The sequence below is a fragment of the Hyperoodon ampullatus genome, assembly GCF_949752795.1.
Source record: "Hyperoodon ampullatus genome assembly, chromosome: 10".
Classification (NCBI taxonomy): Eukaryota; Metazoa; Chordata; class Mammalia; order Artiodactyla; family Ziphiidae; genus Hyperoodon; species Hyperoodon ampullatus.
This window is the reverse complement of record NC_136923.1, coordinates 33,671,859-33,694,924: the sequence shown is the minus strand read 5'-3', so window position 1 is coordinate 33,694,924 and position 23,066 is coordinate 33,671,859. Positions and strand designations below refer to the sequence as shown.

The window sequence follows — 23,066 nt, the reverse complement described above, 5'->3', positions numbered from 1 at the left end:
GTGAAGCCAGATGCCTACCCGGGCTCCGCTGCCTCACAGAGCAGCACGGGTGCTATGCCACCTCGCGGGCCGGGCTGCCTGCTCCCCCTATTCCGCCCCGATCATACAGCGCAGAGCTCGTAAATCTTCTTTACGTAGTACACCAGAGCCGCCAGTGCTATCGTGTCGTGCAGTCTCTTTCTGTGCAAGTCGTCCTTCAGGACCAGCACCACCAGGGTGGAGGAGGTGAGTGTGTGCAGGGGCAGCCGGGACAGTCTGTAGGCATCGTACTCCACCAGGTACTTGCAGCAGGGGTCGAACTGCCAGGAGATACCGTAGAGGGTGCAGCAGGCCAGGCTCAGCACGCCCGCGGGCAGGGAGATATAGTGGGAGTAATCCAGGGGCAGCGCCAGCGGGGTGAAGAGGCAGGCGGTGTCCGCCAGTACGGTGGTCTTGTGCAGGCAGTTGCCCACGGTGATCCAGCAGCCAAAATCTTCTGAGATTTCAGATTCAAGTCTAAGGTAACTATATTTACATGTATATACATATGTATATATCCATGTATAAATATGTTGTGTACTGCAATGCGCTTTGTAGTCCCATATTTTACACCTTAAATTCTTGATAGCGTTTGTTTAAATTTCAGGTCTTAATCATGCAGGCAAGGGGAAAAGAAACCCTCAGCTTTCCTCTCAGTCAATTTCTAAGGCTTTAAGTTAGTAATGACCACAGCTGCCAACTTCTAAATGGGTTAAAAAGGAGCTTTTCACTGGACTTCTAAAAATTACATACTGCTAAAGAAAGATCAGAGTGGAGTTAGAAACATAGAAAATCCTATTGACCTATACATATCCGAGTTAAAAATCTCACCAAATGGTGGAACACATTTTAAAAATAATATTTTAACTTTTACTAATTTTCTTAAATTAACCAGCCTTTGTATTTCCTCCCAAACTTATTTTCCTTTAGCCACAGATGTCCCAAAATACCAAAAAAAAGATGAAAGAAAGAAAAATGGATATTGTGGAAATCACTTTAATAAGGATCTATTTCTTCTGTCCTTATTTATATTTCTGTTCTTACAATAAGAAGTCAGTTTCAAGAACCCATACCTAAAATCATAAGCATAGAGAAAAGGAGATGGGAGAATATCAGTAAGATCTAGGGAGGAGAAGAGATGCAAAATACACAGACATATTAGATGATCTATTGATTCTGCCCAAGAAGATATTCAAAACGCTGAACCAGAGAAAGACATGAGGAAATATAAGCATGAAAAATAAAGGCAAAGAAAATGACTGCCATGGTCACACCTTCTCTACTGCTTCAGTTTGAAGAATTCAGGGAGAATAATTTTATCTTTTTCTTTTTTTTAAAGCTCTAAAACTAAGATAAATGACTAAAAACATATTTAAGGAGGACTACAGAAGGAAACTATCTCACAAGTCCTGATATGGCTCAATGTTGTACATGGATGTTGCCTTTCAAAACAGATACTAAATACACATGCTCAGTAACTCAAGCACTGGTCCAGAATAGAGAGAAAAAATACTTAAGACATATGCTGTAACATCCTGAAAAGTGGAGTTTTAGAAGGCAGAGCAACATTTTATTCCCAATCGCCAAAGAATCTTCATCGGAATATCTTTAAATGTTATTTATAACTGATATTCTAAAATAAGTTATGTAGTGAGATCTTCAAATACTCATCTAGATTGTGTTTCACAAATAAGCAAGCTCTCAAAGCAGATAACTGTAGGCCTTCCTTAGAGATGGGGTAAGTGAAATACAACATAAAACAGCAAGTCCACAGAACCCAAATGCTCTGTGAAAAGGGGCTTGCAGGGTCAAGTAAGTTTGAGAAATGATTATTGGGGATTCCCAATGCATATTAGCATTAATCACTCTGGGAAGTCCTACAGCAAAGTATTCTATTTACTTTTATTTTTTCCAGTATTATTCCTCTAGAAGTTAATTCTTGGAAAAAAAAATAGAACTTTAACGATGTTAAGCTCAGGGTTATATACTAAAGTGAAGAGTCAAAACAATGATTTGGATTCAAGAGAAAACTTGCCATGATTACCCCCAATTTAAAATAATTGAGGGCTTAAATATCCAGATCACCTTGTCAGCTTCTGTCACTCAAGTCATTTACTGAGAGCCTGCTCTGAGATCAGAGCAATGAAAGAACAGACATAGACTCCCATGCTCCCTGATTCAGCACTCCATGTCTCAGGTGACATTTTTCAAATAGTCTTGAGATAGGAAATGCATGAAATTGTTTTGCTTTTATAATATTAACATATTTTGGTTAAAGATTGCAAGAATGTGGGGAAAAAAGTTTGGGGTGGGGGGAACAACTTAAGTGTGTTTGCTTCATTCCCCATGAGTAAGAAAAAATATCTGAATTGAACATCTCTTTAAGTTACTCCTTTCCATATAATCATAAAATAATACTTGTAATAATACTTCATTTTATACATCCAGATTATAACTCCTACTTAAAGATTCATACCCAAGACTATTTTATATCCATCATCCAAAAGATGCAAAATATGTATCTGATGGGCAAACAATCAATCACTGGAATCGAACCCCTAGCAACCATCTACCCAATGGGCCCAGCTTGCTGATTCTGGCATCAGCCATGAATATTAGCAAGCCAACGAGTGCAGGGATTACAGCAATGAGAATGAATGTCAGATGGAAAGACTAAAATAAGTTTATTGTATCTCTGCTTTTATCTTTTTTTTTTTAATAATCTCTGGTTTTTTTCTAGGACATGTCTGCTATAGTTGATAATAAATTTAGATACAGGAAGTTCTCTCATTCATTCAACAAATATATACTGAGCATCCATTGGGTACCAGTCACCTTGCCAGGTGTGTGAGATACGAGGTAGGTATGAACAAGATTCATGGGCATACCTCTCTACCATGGAGCACAGTCTAGATCCTTGTTATGCAAAGTGTGGTCCACAGACAGCAGCACTGACATCACCTGAGAGCTTTTTAGAAAAGCAGTATCTCAGGCCACAACTCAGCCAACTACTGAATCTGAATCTCCACTTTCGTAAGGTCCTCAGGTGACTTGGGTGTTCTAAATGGCTTTAGGTTTCCAACATATACAAGGGACAAGACTGATCAGTGCAAAAGAGACTAGGACAACTTTACTGGCGAAGTACATTTAGAGAAACATGAAGCTACTCTCAAGAGCTATCCAACTTGGCATAAGTGTCCAGCAACCCTAGGAGTAAACTCTCTGGAGGAACTTTGCCAGTAAAGATGCCTTTATTACCCTTTTTGTGTTTGCCAAACATTATGTTCCCCTTAAACAGCAAGAAACAGTTTTCAATTCCTCTCTAGGAACTGTGGACACTGAAATGGTGAGTGGGTGGAATATCAAAAAAAGCAATATCATTTAGTCACAAAAAGTAACAATTATGTTATTGCTGAGTGTCACAATGTGCTTTCCTTTCAAATACAGGAAGAATTACTGGTTTCATTTTAATATCAGGCCAAGAAAGAAAATACAAGCACTTTTTACAGAGCATGGAACTCGCTGTGATCACATATCAGTCTACGGACATTAATCAACAAACTTAGGGCCAATTGGTTTAAAGAGAAGATGTGATCTAATGTTCAGGAAACATCCCTACATAATTATATTACACTTTATTTAGAATAAAATTCTAGACTATTATTACTGGGTACCACAGAGGCTCTTGAAGGCTTAACTTTTAAAAATCATCTAGTTGTACTTGCAAACATAACTGAGCAGTCTTTGGTCCAGCTATCTGAGTAATGCCCTGCCTTTGGAACGATTTACTGTGTGGAATTCACCGCAGTTATGTGAGCCCAAGTTAAGTGCTCCACAAAGAAGTCAACTTGGGCCTAAGGCACATTAGGAGGAAAAACAAAAAATCAAAAACTCTTCTTCTTGGGACTTATCAAACTATAAAAAGATGATGACCTAGATTAGAAGATGACATGGGACATGCTGTATTTTCGTGTTGCTGTTTTTGTGTTTGTCTGTTTATTCAGATGGTATCTAATTCTTTAGAGCAAAATGTACACGCACAGAATCAGGTTGGGCTAGTTCAAATTAAAAGCAATTAGGGTGTTTTTGTTTTTTAATTTATTTATTTATTTTTGGCTGCGTTGGGTCTTCGTTGCTGCACGTGGGCTTCCTCTAGTTACGGAGAGCGGGGGCTACTCTTCGTTGCGGTGTGTGGGCTTCTCACTGCGGTGGTTTCTCTTGTTGCGAAGCACGGGCTCTAGGCACCCGGGCTTCAGTAGCTGTGGCTCATGGGCTCTAGAGCGCAGACTCAGTAGTTGTGGAGCACGGGCTTTGTTGCTCCACGGCATGTGGGATCTTCCCGAACCAGGTCTCGAACCCGTGTCCCCTGCATTGGCAGGCAGATTCTTAACCACTGTGCCACCAGGGAAGCCCAATTAGGGTGTTTTGATGTTTCTTTTCATGGTCTCATTGGCCTACTTCTGACTCATTCTTCATGAAGTTCATGCCCCAGGCACGCATCCTGCTGTCCTGTCTCTGTACACATTACTAATGACACACAGGGAGAAGATATGTCTCTAGTGGTTCTTGCTGGACACTATGTGACCTCTGAGGTTTTGGTCTCCATGTATTAATTTGTTGTTGTTGTTAACAGACTCATGTCTAACAAAAAGAGCTAAAGATAAAACAATCCCACTGACCCTTAGAAAGTCACAAATGTGGATGCAAATCAGTTTTTCATGTCTTTGGGCAAGATACTGAGCTTTCCAGAAATAAGACCGTGCTCAAGAGCATGTTATGAAAATTACAAGTGATCTGTAATGCATGAAAAGTACCTATCATGGAACTCCCTCAAGAGAATAAAGGGTTGCCATTATAAGCCAACAATAGTATAGAAGCCCCTATCCATCCCCCAGTTCGGTGAGGTACACATGTAAAAGACAGTAGCTTCTATTTTTAGTCCACCCTGTTTATCTTTGTGCGTTCCTAACCTTGTTAATCCTATAACCTAAGGTTGTTATGAGACTTAAATGAGTGACAACATGCACACCTTCCAGTATAATACCTAACACACACTACATGCTCTATCCTTCCTTCCTGTTTCCAGCTGTGGCAGTATCTGTTTCTTTTTTGTCTATTTGCTCAACTTCTTTTTCTTTTAGGAACTACATCTCCCCAACTCCCTGTGGTTTTAGTGGGGTTTTCTAGTCTGACCCACAGTGGCAAGCACCATGGATCCTCTGGACGCTGACTGATCCAGGGGTGAATTCATTAAGGCATCAAGGCCAATCAGAGTTCTTTGAGGGGACTGACACAAAATCAAGGACCTCTCCTTTTGTGAGATTATGAATGATAAGAAAAATATGGGCCTGTGGCTGGTTGTGGCCTTCTGTGATACCATGTATTAAGAAACTGCCTGGGCTTCCCTGGTGGCGCAGTGGTTGGGGGTCCGCCTGCCGATGCAGGGGACACGGGTTCGTGCCGCAGTTCCGGAGGATCCCACATGCCGCGAAGAGGCTAGGACCGTGAGCCATGGCCGCTGAGCCTGTGCGTCCGGAGCCTATGGTCCACAACGGGAGAGGCCACAACAGTGAGAGGCCCGTGTACCGCAAAAAAAAAAAAAAAAAAAAAAAGAATCTGCCTAAATGATGGGGCCTTATAATATCATTTGAACAGCTAGATACAGCTCTATTTGAATCATCTACTCCCCATAACATCAAAATACAGTAGCAGGGTTTCATTCACTTGTAACCAGAAGAGTATAATACACAAGAAAAACTGTGAAAGATAACAAAAAATATAGTTAGATATAATATTTTATAAGAACACAGGCAAGTCAGAAATGGGTTAGGCCACCACAGAAGAGTCAAGAAATCTCTAGAAAGCACAGGACTCTAATATGGGATATGGAGATAGATAAGAACAAGATTATCAAGAAAATTAAATGTTTTCCAGCCAGAAGTAATAATATATATGCAAAGTCAAAAGCACTCAATGTGATGTCCAGCACATAATATTTAATTAATGTAAGTTGAAGGACTAACAGAACAAGTATGGACCACGTATCAAGGAAGAGTAAGACAGGACTGATTAAAAAGTATAGATCACTTTTAGTTGCAGTGAAGTAGGAAATGAAAGGAAGATGGGGCTGAATGATAAGCAGTCTTCAGAATCAAGCGAGGAGTCTACTTGAATCTGACTGGGAATCATTTATAAGCTGGTAAAAAGAAGGCAATAAGGGGCTTCCCTGGTGGCGCAGTGGTTGAGAGTCCTCCTGCCAATGCAGGGGACACGGGTTCGTGCCCCAGTCCAGGAAGATCCCACATGCCGCGGAGCGGCTGGGCCCGTGAGCCATGGCCGCTGAGCCTGTGTGTCCGGAGCCTGTGCTCCGCAATGGGAGAGGCCACGACAGTGAGAGGCCCACGTACCGCAAAAAAAAAAAAAAAAAAAAGAAGGCAGTAAGATGGCTTTGGGGAAGTTAATAATAAAAACCAAAGCTAAAATGGAAGTTACGACACTAGAAATGATGAGTCATCAGCCTAATGGTGAAAGAATTCTCAGATATAGTTGAGAATCAAGTATAGAAAAAACAGTGGAGGAATCACCAAAAGAAAGATGAGTAAAAATTGATGGAAATCATGAAAAGGTTGCAGAGAATAAGAGAGTGAAGTTTCAAGAAAGAAAGGGAGTCAAAGAAAGGTCTGAAGACACTAAAGACTAAGAAAAATAATTAGGATATCACTGGGGACATAAGGGCAGTTTCAATGGAGTTGTGTTATCTTAATTGGAAACTGAATCCCAGTGTTTTAAATCCCAGAGTCAGGGGTGATTGCTGAGTCATTCAACAACAGTACTGCACAGGGCAAGAACCAACCAGAACAGATGCCACCTGGAGCACAGAAACCAGGTCTGGGAAGTCCCTGTGCGGACAGGGGTTAACTCTTTAGTTGCTTGATTTGGGGGTTCCCAGGGTAAGAGCTAGAGTGGGACGGGTACTCTGAGGGTTTGGGGTAACCATAGAACTATTTCAGTATTTTAACTATCAGTATAGCTATACCTATGCCTCTCAGTTGAGTATCAGCCCTACATAGAAAGCTGCTGCAATTAATAGTGAGAGTTTCCTACGTTTCCAATGCATGGAAGGGAGCACTGGCTAACCCAAAATCATATCCATGTGCCTGTGAGACAGCCTAATACAGAGCCTCTCCAGTACCAACCTGTGGACTAGGTGCATCAGAAACTACTTTTTTGTGGCTGTTTGTGTGTGTGTGCGTGTGCATGTGTGTGTGTGTGTGTGTGTGTGTTTTAACTAACAATGACTTGGCCTCTAAAGACATTCCCTTTAAGGACAGGGTGACACAAAAATCTGTATCTATGTGCAAGTTCCTTGGGCTGGGGAGAAACACATCAAAAGATTTTTTTTATGCCTACATTTTCTTCCCCATTTATGCTTCAATATAAATATATTTGCATTATCTGAATATACAGACAGGAATAGCACAGGACAGAAGCAAACAATGTTTCTCCATTCTGGTATTAAAAATGGATTAATAACAACATCAGCTAATGTGTATTGATTACTAAGGCAAGCACTGTGCTAGAAAATTTCATTTAATCTTGCCCATAGCCCTATGAATTAAGTATTTATTTTACCCACTTTATAGGTCAGGATATCCACAAAAGGGAAATAACTTGCCTAAGATTTTCTCTTTCGTTGAAATAACTTTCTGGGCTCAAGAGGGTGCCATATCAACAAACCAAAACTTAAAACTTTCATGTCCCTGTAAATGTTCTACTAGACCAGAAACACAGTATATCCAGTCAGCCAATCCCCAAACACTAAACCAACTCTGGGCTCGGTACTTATTCCCTTATTCCTTTTCACCTCAAACAAGGTTGACTATGGCGCCCCAGCCAATTAGATGCTTTCTATTTTTCTCTTCCTTGTTCTCTTTTCCTTATCCTGTAAAAGCTTCCTACCTTCCACCCCATTTTGCAGTTCTCCATGTGAAGACTGCCTGCTTCCTGATAACACTTCATGAAGTGTTTGTTTGTATCACCATAATTATCTTCTCTAATCACTTTTTAAACACCTTTCACAAACTGGAATGATTCCCTCCACATAGCCTTCCCTTGAATAGGAGTGAGGAGGCCACACACTGTGACCTTGCTGTCCCCAGGACAACCTCAGGACACACTGGCCTCAGAGACAGTCAGCCACCTAGAAGCTGGGCTCTTTTGGTCCTTTCTTCCACACAGTACTTTTAGCCTTTAAAGATCACAGAGCAAGGTCAAAAGAAAATAGTGAAGATGTTGGGAAGAGAGGAAAAGGAGGAAGAAATCTCAGAAACTGCTTCCAGATGCCAGGGTAGCCCCTCGGTGTGTGCAGCCTGCCCTCCCAAGGCTGGATCCATGTCATCTTTCACAAACATCTGAATACAAAGAATGCTTGAATTCCCAGAAATTCAGTGAAATACTACTTTGCAAAATTGTGAATGCATTTCAGGGAGTAATAAAAAGACGGACACCTGACACTTCTATTCTCTTCCAACACTCTTTGGGAAAAGATCAGGTGAAGAAGTTCTCCTTACTGGCCTTCTAGCAACCTGAACTCACTCTTCCAATTCCTTTTAACACTCCCCCAAAGCCCCCAACAGCCCTGGTTTGTTTGGGGCCTCATTCTCAGGATCTCCAAAACATACTGCAAATCCTTCTATGTTCAACAAGCTTGTCTCATGGAAAAAGCAACAGGCGGCAGAGGAATTCAGGCCACCCCAAGTCACCAGCAAGGCCTGAGGGATGTGGAAAGCGGACCATGCCTTAGGGATGAGGCATGTGACGGCCGGTACACTGTCATTACTGAAACTTGAAGGGAGAGTTCACTTGAGGCCTGTGGTTGACTTCTCAACTCCGCTGGAGGGGGGTGCGCACGTCAATAAGGAAACTGCAATGCCTAAATAAACAATAAGCTGGGAACCTGAGCACCAACAAGGGAGAGGGCAGGGGCTGCTGGCCTGAGCAGAGCTGGCCAAGATGGAGCAAACAAAACAAAGCTTTAAACTTTGCAAGAATGCCATGTCAATTCAGACTCCCCAGGCAGGCCCTTTGAGAGTCCAAATTGCCAGTCACCAAACCTCCAGACTCAGTAGAATTTTTAAAGCAGGACACTTTGTTCAATCCCTTCATTTGCCAAATGAGAATAGTGAGAGCCAGAGGGGACAAGTGACTTGCCAAGGACCCAACAAAGTCCCTGGGTCATTTATTATACCACAGGCCTACTGGGAGTTGCTATTTTTTTCTCCACTGGTTTCTCATTTCAAAGACACTTTTAAAGTCTTTCCACATGCAAACTGTGTGTGTATTCAGAGCTAAGACTCTGAAGTAAGCTTGTTAAATTCTTTCTCTCTGGTGGTCCTTGCTCAAAGGTACCATCTCTGTTGTTTTTTTTTTTTTAACAAGTAAAATTCAATTTTCAGACTGAAAAGGAAGGGATGGAGAAGCAGAGAATTCCTTGAGCATCTATTGTATGCCAGGATTTTCCCATGCCTTAAGACATTTTAATTCCCACCGCAACTCTGCGCAGCCTGGTATCATGGTTCCACCTCACAGAAGAGAAAGCTGGACTTCCGAGAAGCACTAAGAGGCAGGACCAGATTCTCAATTTCCATAAATAACATAACCTTCTCCACTTTGGAGACTTTTCAGTTCAGCAAAAGAAACCAGAATAGAAGAAATTGTGTATCTTTAAGACTTTTGATAGATGGTTTTTCTTTCAACAAACTTATTGATGTTTTTCCTAAATTATAATTCCTGATCATCCCTATATAATGAATGCACACTACTGAAAACATAAAAATATAGGGGGGAAAAAGAAGAAAAAAATCCTTTCTAATCTCCCCTTCTATAATTAGTGTCAACATTTTGGTACTTTTTTCCCCAAGCTTTTATTCCACACTGATAAATATAACCTCTTTATATATTATTAAGACTCTAACTACTATACACCTTAGAAATGCATCTCCTAGTTGGTTATTCTATAATTCATTTTATTTTTTAATCTTTGAGTAACCAAAGTTATTGACCCTTTTATAATATCTTCATTTTTTAATAATGGCTTTATTGATATACAATATATATACCATAAAATTCACTTTTTTAAAGTGCACAATTCAGTGATTTATGCAACCATCACCACGATCTAATTCCAGAATAGTTTCATCACCACAAACTGTTGTACCTATCAGCAGTCACTCCTTTTTCTCCTCTCCCCTTAGCTCCCTGCAACCAGTAATCTACTTTCTATCTCTACGGATAGGCCTATATTGGACATTTCATAAAAATGGAATCATATAAGATGCCTTCTGCAACTGGCTTCTCTCATTTAGCACGTTTTCAAGGCTCATCAATGTTATAGCATGTATCAGTCCTTCATTTCTTTTCAGTGCTGAATAATATTCCATTATATGGATATACCATATTTTGTTTATTCACAGAAGATAGTGAACATTTGGGTTGCTTTCGGTTTTTGACTATTATTAACAATTGTAATATGAACATTTGTGTATAGGTTTTTGTGTGTACACGTTTTCAATTTGTTTGCGTGTATATGGTAACTCTACATTTAACATTTTGAAGAACTGCCAAATAGTTTTCAAAAATGGACTGAACCATTTTAGATTCCTACCATCAGTATATGAGGGTCCAGCTTTTCCACATCTACCCAACACTTGTTATTGTCTGTCTTTTTATCTTAGCCATCCTAGTGGGGGCTAAGTTTTATCTAATTGTGGTTTAGATTTGCATTTCCCTTATGACAAATCACACTGGACATCTTTTCACGTCCTTATTGGCCATTTGCATGTTTCCACTGAAGAAATGCCTATTCAAATTCTTTGCCCAATTTTTAATAGCATTATTTGTCTTTTTATTTTTGAGTTTTTCTTCCTTTATTTTTCAATGAACTTTGTAATTAAAGTATACTATACATAGGAAAGTAGCCAAATCACAGGTTTTCAGCGTGATGAATTATGATAAAGTGAACATGGCTGATTACATACAAACCATAACATAAAATAGAATATTATTTCTACTCCAGAAGCTTCGTTCACGCCCCCTCCCAACCTCCTCACCCTCCCTCCTCCTCCAGATTAAGCAATACCCAGACATCTAACACCATGATAGCTATTTCATTTGTTTCAAGTTTCTGGTTATTCCATATGTAATTATGTTTTGTACCTTCTATTTAAATTAGGTCTTGCTTACCACTGTTAGATTTGCTCCTAGATATTTTGGGTTTTTTAATACCATCCTAAATTGTATTGTTTTCTAAATTTCATTTCATAATTGTTTGTTACTGGTATGCAGATGATTCATTTTTATATACTGACCAGCTGTTTAAGTTCATTTATTAATTTAGTAGTTTATATATGGATTCATTGAGATTTTTTACACACAAAATTATGGTGCCTGTGAATAAAAGGGTTTTATTTCCTCCTTTATAATTCTTACACCTAGGATATCCAGAATATTGTTCAGTAGAAGTGACAATAATAGGCATTCTTGTCTTGTTCCTTATATTATAAGGAAAGCTTTATATATTTTACCATTAAATATGATACTTGCTGTAGCTTTCTTGTAGCTACCTCTTATCACATTAAAATTCTCTCCTAATCTAAGTCTGATAAAAGCGTTTTTTGGTTTTTTTAGCATAAATGAATGTTGCATTTATCAAATGCTTTCTCTGCATTCATTGAAATTAATTTTTCTCCTTTATCCTGTTAATGTGGTAAATAACATTGATTGATATCCAAATATTAGTCCAACCCTGCCTTCCTGGAATAAGCACACTTGGTCACTGTCACTGCATTCAGTTCACTAGAATATTTTGCACTGATGTTTATGAGAGATTGTTTGTAATTTTCCTTTCTTGTAATGGCTTTGTTGGGTATTGATATCAAGGTTATACTGGATTCATAAAATAAAATTGGAAGTGTTTCCTCTTTTTCTATTCTCTGGTGTAGTTTCTGTATGACTGATATAGTTTTTTCTTCAAATGTCTAGTAAAATTCATTGAAGAAGCCATCTGGGACTACGGGATTTTTTGTTTGGTTTGTTTTTTTAGATATTTTTTTGGTGGTAAGGTTTCAAATCATAGAAACATTTTCTTTAATATACAGGACTACTCAGATATTCTAGATATTCTGTTTCTTCTCATCCAGTTTTGATAACTTGTATTTTTAAAAGAATAAATCTAAAATTTCAACTGTATTATCACAATGTTGTTAATAAAATCTCCTGATATTTTTAAAGTCAATAAGATTGATAGTGATGCCCCCTTTCAATCCTGGTATTGTTTGTCTGTCTCTATTTTTCTCAATGATTCTGACCAGGAGAACTGTTAATCTCTTCAAAGAATCAGTGTTTAGCTTTTATATTCCCCTGCTATATATGTTTGGTTTCTATTTCATTAATTTCAGCTTTTATCTCTATTATTTCTTTTCTCCCACATTCTTATGGTTTCATTTGATCTTCCATTGCTTTTTAAATTTAAAAAGTCTTCTCTCAACCAAACTGAATGACTTGCTCTTCCCCAGACACATCTCATAATTTCCAACCTCCTTGCCTTTGCTGATATTGTTCCCACTGTTTATAAATAATCCTTCTACCCACCATCAAAATCATGCCATTTTTTTCAAGGCCCTCCCCAAATGCTATCTCCTCCAAGAAGCATTCCCTGTCCTTCTCTTATTTGATATCCTCTGAGTCTCTGCAGCCCATTTTGCTGTTCTTAGGTCACTATTTAGATCCAGGCTTATATACTCCCTTCCACTAGCCCCTTAAAGACTGAGTGCTCACTCTTTCTGAAAGGCCCACCATGGTGCTCTATACAATATAGCTGCTTGGTAAGCACTGGTATTTGTAATTCAACTTCAGGAGTTATAGTCACACAAAATAAACCTGTGTATAGCAGGAATTATCAATTAGCAACTCAAACATTTAGATTCAAACACATATAAGAAGAGTTTGGGCATGGGCTTCCCTGGTGGCGCAGTGGTTGAGAGTCCGCCTGCCGATGCAGGGGACACGGGTTCGTGCCCCGGTCTGGGAGGATCCCACATGCCGCGGAGCGGCTGGGCCCGTGAGCCATGGCCGGTGGGCCTGCGCGTCTGGAGCCTGTGCTCTGCAACGCAAGAGGCCACAACAGTGAGAGGCCCGCGTACCGCAAAAAAAAAAAAAAAAAAAAAAAAAAAAAAAAAAAAAAAAAAAAGAAGAGTTTGGGCAAAAAAAAAGTCTCACTTTTTTAATCTTCCTTGCTTCTAAATGACAACCATATATCATCCAGAGCTAACATTTAACTTGACATTTTGCTTTTTCTGGCTATCACTTAAAACCCACATTTTTCCCCTTATTTAAGGAAAATAGTTTAAAAAAAAAAAAACGTGTCCCATTTAAGTTGAAAGATGAGAAAATGAAGAAAGTTCTCAAGAAAAAAAAAAGCTAAAGGGTAATTTCTGGTATCATAAGTGGATAGGGCACATCAAAAACACAGAGCTTGGGCCTCCCTGGTGGCGCAGTGGTTGAGAGTCCGCCTGCCGATGCAGGGGATACGGGTTCGTGCCCCGGTCTGGGAGGATCCCATATGCCGCGGAGCGGCTGGGCCCGTGAGCCATGGCTGCTGAGCCTGCGCATCCGGAGCCTGTGCTCCGCAACGGGAGAGGCCACAACAGTGAGAGGCCCACATACCACAAAAAAAAAAAAAAAAAAACAAAAACAAAAAAAAAAACACAGAGCTTTGCAAGTTTAAATGAGTTATGCTCCACACTACTATAAAGGCTTCAGGGCAAGACTTAAAACTCAAGGAAAAAAAACAGGGCACATGTTGGCTGTAGGGTACATATTTGGAGCCCCATGTGCAGGACTGATAACATATACATGTAAAAAGGATGAATCTTGCCTTATAGCACAATGTACAATATTGCCCCTTACCAAATATATCAAATAGAACTTTCCAGCTCTCATGAGCTGCCTCAACCTGTTCTATGATGCAAAACTCAGTGTATAATTTCCAAAGTGTGGAAAGAAAAACTAGTTGAACTGATGGGTCATCTTCAGTAAAAGCAGACTGGAAGAGTAGAGAGTCTAAGAACTTTAGAGAAGAAACCCGTGTTCAAATCTCAGCTGCCAACCTACCAGCTGTACAACCTTGGGCAGGTTGCTCATATTCTCTAAACCATGGCTTTCTCATCTGTGAAATGGGGCTAATTTTACCTACTCATGGGTTATTATACGTCAGATGCCTTGCACCTGGCTCCACATGTGTGGAGTGGTGTTCGGGCTATAGCTGTCACGGGTGATGCAGGTGGTGTTTTTGTTGTTATTGCTGTTATTCTGTTTGGTAGCCACAAAAGGAGCTATGGCCTATTTTTAAGGCCTAAAAAGCCATCAAACTGGCTTGATTAGAAAAAATGAGGCTTGACACCAATTTGCTACAAACACATCATCTTGGGAGAAGAAACAATGCTGAGTGCAGTGTTTAGACTCAGATAAGTAACAGTTCAAAAGATGGATGAAATAAACCGGGGTAGGCCCTAGAGCCAAAGAAAACATTTCAGCCACTTCATGGTATTCCTGACCAGATCCCAAGATTCAAATTAAATTCACACTGGGAAGTGGGATACTTTCAATGGCCAAGGTTTGAATCTGAAATCTCTCCCTGCCTAGCTATGAGATGTTGGGAAAAGTTACCAAGTAGTTCTTGCCTTCTCCATGTTCCAGTGTATCCCTTCCATGCCTGGTGAAACTGAATTGACTGAATTTGATCAAACACCAAGTTATCTCTTAAGAGAAAATTAACTCAACTACAGGTCAGTCAACCCCATGCAGAAGAACAGCAGACATCTGCCTGAACACAAAGATAAGGCTTGGTTTTTAGTTTTAAAAGCAAAAGATCAACCTCACCATAGAGTTAGCACCTGAATGCAAAGTCATATTCTTTCATCAATAGCACATCTACAAGGCAGCAATTTGGTCAAGCTCAATCTTGAATTGCTTACTACTCAGTTTCCATAGGAAAGCTCATTGGCGTAAATGTTACACAAGAACCACCACTCATGACACACAAGTGCAGCGGCTGGTCATGTGACGAGAAACCTCAGTAACTACAATTCTCACTTCAGTTACCACAGAAATATTGTCACATAGTCACATTATGCCCCTAACTTCTTAATCCACTTTAGTTAACAAGTTCACCAGATCAAGTACATTTTCTGTGACTCTTACTAAAACCCTTATGTCACTCATGTATGTCCCATTTGATAAATTCTGCTGAATTCAGTGCTAGCATAAAGTTTGTTTTTCTTAATGAATGTCATTTAATTTATTAAAGCAAATGAAAATTAGGGAATTCCATGCTTTTTCTTACAGCCTGAGCTGTTAAATTTGGAGTGAAGGTTTATGCTCCATTCTTAGTAATTATTATTATTATTCTAGGGTTGGTTTGGTTTTTTGCATTTTTTAAAAACACAACTTTCTCCCTGTCCCTTCCTTCTGTGATTATTGGAGATGCTGCAGCCATCTTGCTCAGACAGGCAGAAAGGGGCTGTCTGAAAACAGAGCTCATGTGAAGAAAGCTAAAATAAGAGATGGAATGAGAGAAAATGGGATCTGTTAACATCTTTTGAGCCCCAGGATCAAGCTATGCCTGAAGCAATACCAGTTTTTCCAGTTAAGTGGAAAGGGTACACTCCTTTTAGGCTTTAGCCATTTTGAATTAGATTTTCATTCACTTAGAAGTTTTAACTAACAAAGAAAAAAATTTTTTGAGATTATCTTACAAGTACTGTCACTACTCTAATTCATTTTTGTTAAAAAAAAGAAAAAAAAAAAAAAAAAAGGATGGGGGGGACTTCCCTGGTGGCACAGTGGTTAAGAATCTGCCTGCCAATGCAGGGGACATGGGTTCATTCCCCGGTCCAGAAGATCCCACATGTCGCGGAGCAACTAAGCCTGTGCGCCACAACTACTGAGCCTGCTCTCTAGAGCCTGTGAGCCACAACTACTGAAGCCCGTGTGCATAGAGCGTGTGCTCTGCAACAAGAGAAGCCACTGCAATGAGAAGTCCGCACACCACAACAAAGAGTAGCCCCCAGTCGCCACAACTAGAGAAAGCTCGCGCGCAGCAAGGAAGACCCAACGCAGCCAAAAATAAATAAAATTTTTAAAAAAACACTGGATAGGGCTTCCCTGGTGGCGCAGTGGTTGAGAGTCCGCCTGCCGATGCAGGGGACACGGGTTCGTGCACCAGTCCGGGAGGATCCCACATGCCGCGGAGCGGCTAGGCCCGTGAGCCATGGCCGCTGGGCCTGCGTGTCCGGAGCCTGTGCTCCGCAACGGGAGAGGCCACAGCGGTGAGAGGCCCGCGTGCCGCAAAAAAAAAAAAAAAAAAAAACACTGGATAGAGCTTTATGAATGAAACCAAGAAAGTGAAACTTTTGTTTATGTCATGTCAAATTTATAATAAAAGTAGGTTAAAAACACATTCTTTCAAAGGAATTAACATTAAAGAAAAAAAAAGGAAAAAAGCCCTTTTAACTACCTTTTTATTGACAGTTCTCCGTAAGAGCAGAAAAGAGAAGCTAAGAATCTTTAGACACAAAAGCAAGAAACGGAGGAGCACTGCAACATTTACGAGAAAACTAACTTTTCTGAAAAACACATGCAATGTTCTAAGTGCAAACCTGGAACATACCTGCCAGACCAAACCAAGATCAAAATTAAAACTTAGAGCTTCCTGCAGTAAGATAAATCACAAATAACTTCATTCACTTTGCTTCCTTTTATTTTCATTCAGGTGACTTTAGCCCCTCTGGTTCAACTGGCTGGCAGCAGCTGTGATGGCTGCAAGCGAATTGCCCCCACTTTGGTGTGTGCAGATGGCCCTCCCTGACAGTCATATTTTCACAACTCTAAAAGCCCAGAGGGGTACATAGAGATCTACTAGAACTACCAGACTGTGGTTCTAAAAGTGCTTTCATTTGGACAAGATTTCACAGATGTTCACAACAAACACCTTTCTTGAGTTGATGCAAAGTATATTTTTGGAGAAGATGAGGAGTCAGAATTTCACCCTCAGTTTCTCTAAGAAGCAAGGGAAAAGTACGGGTGAGTTCTAAACCCTTAACTCGTGTCATCCCCCTGAAACTAAAGGTCCAAATTACTCTAGGAAAGCTCCTTTTAACTTCAGATTTTGCCAAGGCACTAGATGACATTGATGTTTACCCAACGTGTTTAAATTAAAATACAACCAATGTCTCAAGTCCCACCCATCAGGTTTAAGGGTCAGTTCTATTTGGTAGTCAACCCTAAGTCTTGTAAAATACGGCTTTCCAATATTCCCTCCAATTTCAAACAGATATAATATACAAAATCAGAAGAGATCACAGGCTCTGTCACAACCAACACACATGGCTGAGGAGATGACCCTCTACCAGCTGCCTCCATAACTCAATTTATGCATGTTAAGTATAGATGCTAATGGGACCCAGACTCCTCCACTGACAAAACAGAAGGCAGTGCTTTGTAAATTAACACGCATCCAAAAGACAATAGAAAAACTCCAGGCTAAGTTCCCTGACAAGTATATAAGTATATTGACTATCAATGTCCTAAAAATAAATGTGTTCTTCTACAAATCAGGATCACTGGCATCCATTAAAAAACAAACAAACAAAAACCTCTGGACTCAATTTACTGATAACATATGGATATGAATGTGCCCTAAAAACTATATTTTATGCCTTCTCATGTAGCTAGCCTAAATGAGTGCTTTATTTACTATTTTTTGTTTTCTAATAAAACATATGATGCTAAAAAAGAGTAAGCTGTAATCAGAGTTTCTACTTATAAAAGTCACAAAAAATTACTAATTGTACAGAGACCTTTATCAGGAAAATGCCCACTGCTCTGGGAGAGATGTCATTCCTGGTTTCTCCACAGGTTTTTGAAACTCAATATTTACTTCTTTTTTTTTTTTTTTTAAAGATAATTTGGAAATAGTTTTATATACATCCCCTTCTATTACTAATTGTGCTGGAACTGGGGAGGTAGGTATGGAGGTGGGTAGAAGGAGGACTAAATGACTCTTAGCAAAAAAATAAAATAAAATCTTTTGTCTTGTCTTTTTTTCTTTTCTTTTAAGCCTTAGCCAAGTTTCAAGTTTGGTTCCAATGTGAAGTGAGGATGAAATCTCAGTTATGAGAGTCTACACTCCCCCACAAGTACAGAATGGTAAGTTTATTTTCAAAATATTGCAAGCAAAAATTACACAAATTCAAAATGAATTGATGAGCCAAGATTAGCTTTTTTTAAATCTTACTATCATTTGATCCCTTTGATAATATTTTTCAAACCAGTTTGCTGCAAATGCAGTATAAGTGCCTTGAATCGTGTAACCTCATTTAGGGGACATAAAATTTTAAAGCAAATGTTCTACATTATTTCCACAAAAATCCACTTGGATGAAGACACTGTCATTGACTAGAAAAAAAAAATACGAAGTCAGAATTGTACACACCAGGAACTCAGTAGCTCGTATTAGTTTCTTTTTCCCCAGGACTTGGGAATTTGGGGGCAGACAATTCAAAATCATGTGCTACAAGACAGAAAAATCATTACCCTATCAGCAAGTTTCAGAAGTCTTTTGTAGGATGATGGTGACCAGCAAACTCTCGAATGTTAAACTTATGCATGAAATAACCAGATTGCAAATATCATCATTATAAATTTTTTTCTTCAGGGAACAACGTAAATCAAGAATTATTTATTCTTAAGATAAATACTATTTGCTTCCTTCTGGCAAAAACTAGAAGTAAAAAGACTTCAAATTTCTATAAACTGACAAAGCAACTGGCTTTCATTTAGATCTGTTTCTTTACAGCTTGCTCATCATTATTTACTTCATTATTCTTTAAATGCCCTAAATCCATGCAGGAGGATCTTTGCTTCTTTTAAATATCTCTATGCATCCACCGCTAAATAGAATACCCTGTGAGTATTTAATAAATTATTATTAATTCCAGACTTCGTTAGGAGAAAATACTGGAGTCATAAGAAAGTATTATTCTTTGAAAAGTAAATTTTGCTGATAGCATAATTTTAATCATTTAACGCCTCCACTGCATATACAACAACTTCTCTTCACCAAATCTTAGTTTCTCAAGGTATCTTTTCATTGTAATGTGAATGGGAGGAAAAAAAGAATTACTCTAGCTTTAGAAATTTACTTTTAAAGCACACACAAAACCTCTCTTAGGGTTGAAAGCATTGGCTATGCTCTGTAAATGAACCCAGCTCCTTTCAGCCAAGGGATACTTGAGCCCTTTATTCTTTTGCCCAGAAAAGGCATCCTAATTAAAGGGCCAATAAATTAAATGCACCAGAGAAGGCCAAAAAAAAAAAAAAAAAATCGAGAAGAAAAGCACCCACCAGGGTGTCTAGAGAAAAACACAAGGTTCATTTCACATGTTTGTGTTAGGCACCATCAAGTTTAGAACAAACTCCAGGGGAACAGCTGTTTTTGAGAAATGTGAACAGCTCCTACCTTCATTTCAATGACAGTCTGGAGAGCCTTCGTCTTGGCTGGCTCTGGCTGAAGTTGGCTTCTTCGGTGTAATTCCTGGGGAGGAACACGATAGAAATAAGCCTGACGGTTCATCCTTCCGTTATACCATGACCTTTACACAGGTACCACTCAGCCCACCAGGTCCAGGCTCGCTGTGTACAGACATAAACAAGCCACAGGTGCCTCTTCCCCCACCCTCTTTAGCATCCCTCCTGCCTGGAGCCTGCGTTGCGGTGAAAAGCTCCTGGCACATGCGCTATTTCTGAAACTTCCATCAATAATTAATGTCAACTGTGACAAAGCCAGCAAGTAATCATAGTCCAAATACTGTTCAACACTGGGGCTGTTGCCCAGCCATCAAATCATAATTTACTAAATTACATTACTCCATGCTCCCAATACAAACACAGCAAGGAAACGGAGGAAAGAAAATGACTAACGTAGTTGCAAATCCACTGCACGGGTGGCATTTTGCTACTGAAGTAGGTTTGAAATGAGCAATTTAAAACATTTTCAGTACAACTGTGTCACTTTTTGGAGTTAATTGGTCTGATGAAACCCTATGAATCTCTTGCTTCCTAATTTACAGTTTCAGTCCTTGTTCAAAATCACATCTGTATGTGATATGCTTATGCATTCATGATGCCAAGAAATTAAAACTGGCATTAATATCAACAGTGTTAGAGGGGAGAAAAAAATGGTTAAATCCAGATGTAGACCCAGTAACTTCTTTAGGTAAAAAGCAAAAAACATTATAATTTTAAGCTTCAAGGCTTACTTTTTACATGCCTCTTCTCAAAAAAAAAAAAAGTCTGTCAAAACTTTGAAAGATTGATTTGGCAGAAGAGAAGAGATAAAGTTTGTTCAGTTCATGCTTTGATTTTCTTAATGATAATTATCAACACTTTTATGAAAGTAGGCCATGACAGGAGTAAACAAAAATACTCATGCATGTCCACACTGCTGATACAATTACTCACCTACAATTACTCACCTAAGTGAGTAATTGCACCTATGGAGCAATTCCATTAAGACTTATTTGACTTATAAGTCACCTATGGATAATTCCATAAGATTTATTTGCTTCCTGAAAAGTCATTTAAAGTCGACATGGAGTAGTTTTAGGTCTTTACATTCCATTGGACCGCAAACATTTAAAAAAATAAAAGAAAAACCTTGGGTGTTAAAGAAGAGGACCAACATAATTTCTGGCTTTATCTAAGTAAGGACATTAAATTTAACCCTACGTCCACCACTACCATCTACTATCATCACCATTTCGTTAAGATATAACATATTTATGTAAAAATTGTGAGAATAACAGAATTGCACAAAAAAAGATAGTCCTTCCCTGGATTCCAGGATAAGAAAACAGGCAACCTTTCACCCATGTCCTGTTACATTGTTCTTATTTTCCAGCAGTCCAAGAAGACTTGGTCAAGGGCCATGGTGCATAAGTCTAGGGATCAGTACTGGGGAATTACTGCTACAGCTCTGCACTGTAGCATATTTTCTTCTCAAAGTCATCACTGGCACACAAAACTACTTCTCAGACTTCAATTTGAGCAGAACTAGAATTAGTGCTCCTTCATTGTTCAAAATGGCCTCAACATCAATTAGGACATTTTTGCCCCTAACGTATTTCTGGAAGGGATGAGGTCAAGCATTACTGACTCCAGTTCCAGCACAGCACTGAGCACCTCACATAAGGACTTCAGGCTAAAAAACAGAGCTACTTAGCCCTCAACATAACTTCCAAGATTGTTGGAGTTCACGAGACCAATAAAATCTTATAGATGACAAAACAGAAAGTAAGTCACTTGTTAGAGGTATTCCACAGTAAGTGGTAGGAGTAACACACTTCATAGGTCACCAATTCTGATACCATGTGGCATCAAAAACATCTTAATGAAAAAAGCTGAGAATGAAACTCATGATAATTTCATACCATAGCCAGTCAAGTTCCAGAATAAAAATCATACGATAATTTGAGGAGAGAGGTTAAGATTGTATAAAACAAAAAATAATCATGAAGCAACTAAGCAACACAACAAAAATAAAACCATAGGGTAAAGACATGTGCCGTTATAATTTCTGCCAAGCATGGAAAGATTTTTAAGGGAAAACATGCAATAACAAAGCTAAACTTGTAGCAATAGTTTTGCAAAAATGAAAACAGAGTTCTCTTTGCTATAATTATAAGAGTTCTATTATAATATAAACCAGCTCAAAATCCAGATTGGGCCCTCACCCTCTCTGTCACTCCTTAAAAAAATAAAATCTCCAATTACTCAAGAAGTGCAATATTCCTACCCTAACTATATTATATTTCAATCAATTCTGGCTTCACAGTTTCTGAGGATCACCTTAATTCTTAAGGTGTCAGGTAAGTGAAGATTATAAGCCACCTGCAGACTTTATGGACTGTCTGAAAGTCCCATCTCAAGACACTTTATCCATCTCTGAGATTCAGGATCATTAAAATGCACACTCTGACTGTGGCAGAGAAGACCAGTTGCCCAACAAAGATTTGTGTGCCTCTTCATCAGTGTAGAGCTATTGCTAGGAAGTACCACCACCACCACCCTTGTATCCAGGTGAGACCATGTGACCTATTTCTGGCCAGTGGAATGTGGGTAAAAATGAAGAACTCAAGTCCATAAAAACCTCCTACCCTGTCCTCAACTCTCCCTCTTTTCCTGTCTGCTGACTAGAAGTAAAGGACTCCAAGACCCAAGAAGATGGCAGAACCCCGAGATAAAAGGAACCTGGGTTCCTGAAATGCCATGTGAAAAGTCTGCTGAACACCCACACTGGATGGTGGTGCACAGGAAAAATAAATTTCTATTAAGTTAGTCTCTGAGCTTTCAGGCTTTATCTGTAGAGATCCCAGGGCTCTCTGCTTTAACTACTGCAATGGCTGAAAGGAAAAATAATACCTACCCAGTCCTGTATTGTTTGTTGCTTTTGAATTACAAAAGTGATGTTAACGTGTGAGTGCTTGCCAAATTTTTCAAAACTGAGAGTAAGATGAGTTGGTTGCTGGTGCTCCAACTATCCTTAACCATCTGAAAGATGCACCCATTAGGCACTAATCTTAAATAACTAAAGAATTTCCCCAGCAGCATGTGGTGTAGGGATGCGAGAGGACAAGATTTAACTTACTCTAGAAGTTTTTAAATGACAGTATTAAACCATCAAGTGCAGTGGTTCTATGCTTTTCTGGGTCACTGATCTCTGTAAGAATCAGACGGAAGCTGTGGATTATCTCCAGAAATGGACACAAAAGCACGCATAAACAAAATGTTATACCATTACAGCTGGTTCAGAGCGCCTGTTCCAACACCCAAGAAGTTCATATTTGAACCAGACTACAGGCTAAAAACCACTTATTGAGATGAAAGAGAACTGCATGGGGAGTGGGGAGCCAGGACCCTGTCCAGACCCAGCC

The 23,066-nt window shown here is 39.3% G+C and overlaps 2 protein-coding genes across 2 annotated transcripts in view; both read right to left on the bottom strand.

Moving 5' to 3' along the window:
• ERC2 (ELKS/RAB6-interacting/CAST family member 2) overlaps window positions 1-23,066 on the bottom strand; it is a gene marked incomplete at both ends in the record, with an annotated part of 849,176 nt that overhangs the window by 576,331 nt on the left and 249,779 nt on the right. Inside the window, one exon of the mRNA XM_079713573.1 lies at window positions 19,595-19,669. Within this exon, the coding sequence (XP_079569699.1) occupies window positions 19,595-19,669 (75 nt within the window). The remainder of the gene's footprint in view (window positions 1-19,594; window positions 19,670-23,066) is intronic.
• LOC307059814 (transmembrane protein 11, mitochondrial-like) lies at window positions 102-2,976 on the bottom strand (the record flags this gene model as incomplete). The annotated part of the gene is made up of 2 exons (XM_079714051.1): window positions 102-504; window positions 2,915-2,976. 2 exons carry the CDS (start codon window positions 2,974-2,976, stop codon window positions 102-104), a joined length of 465 nt encoding a protein of 154 aa, XP_079570177.1.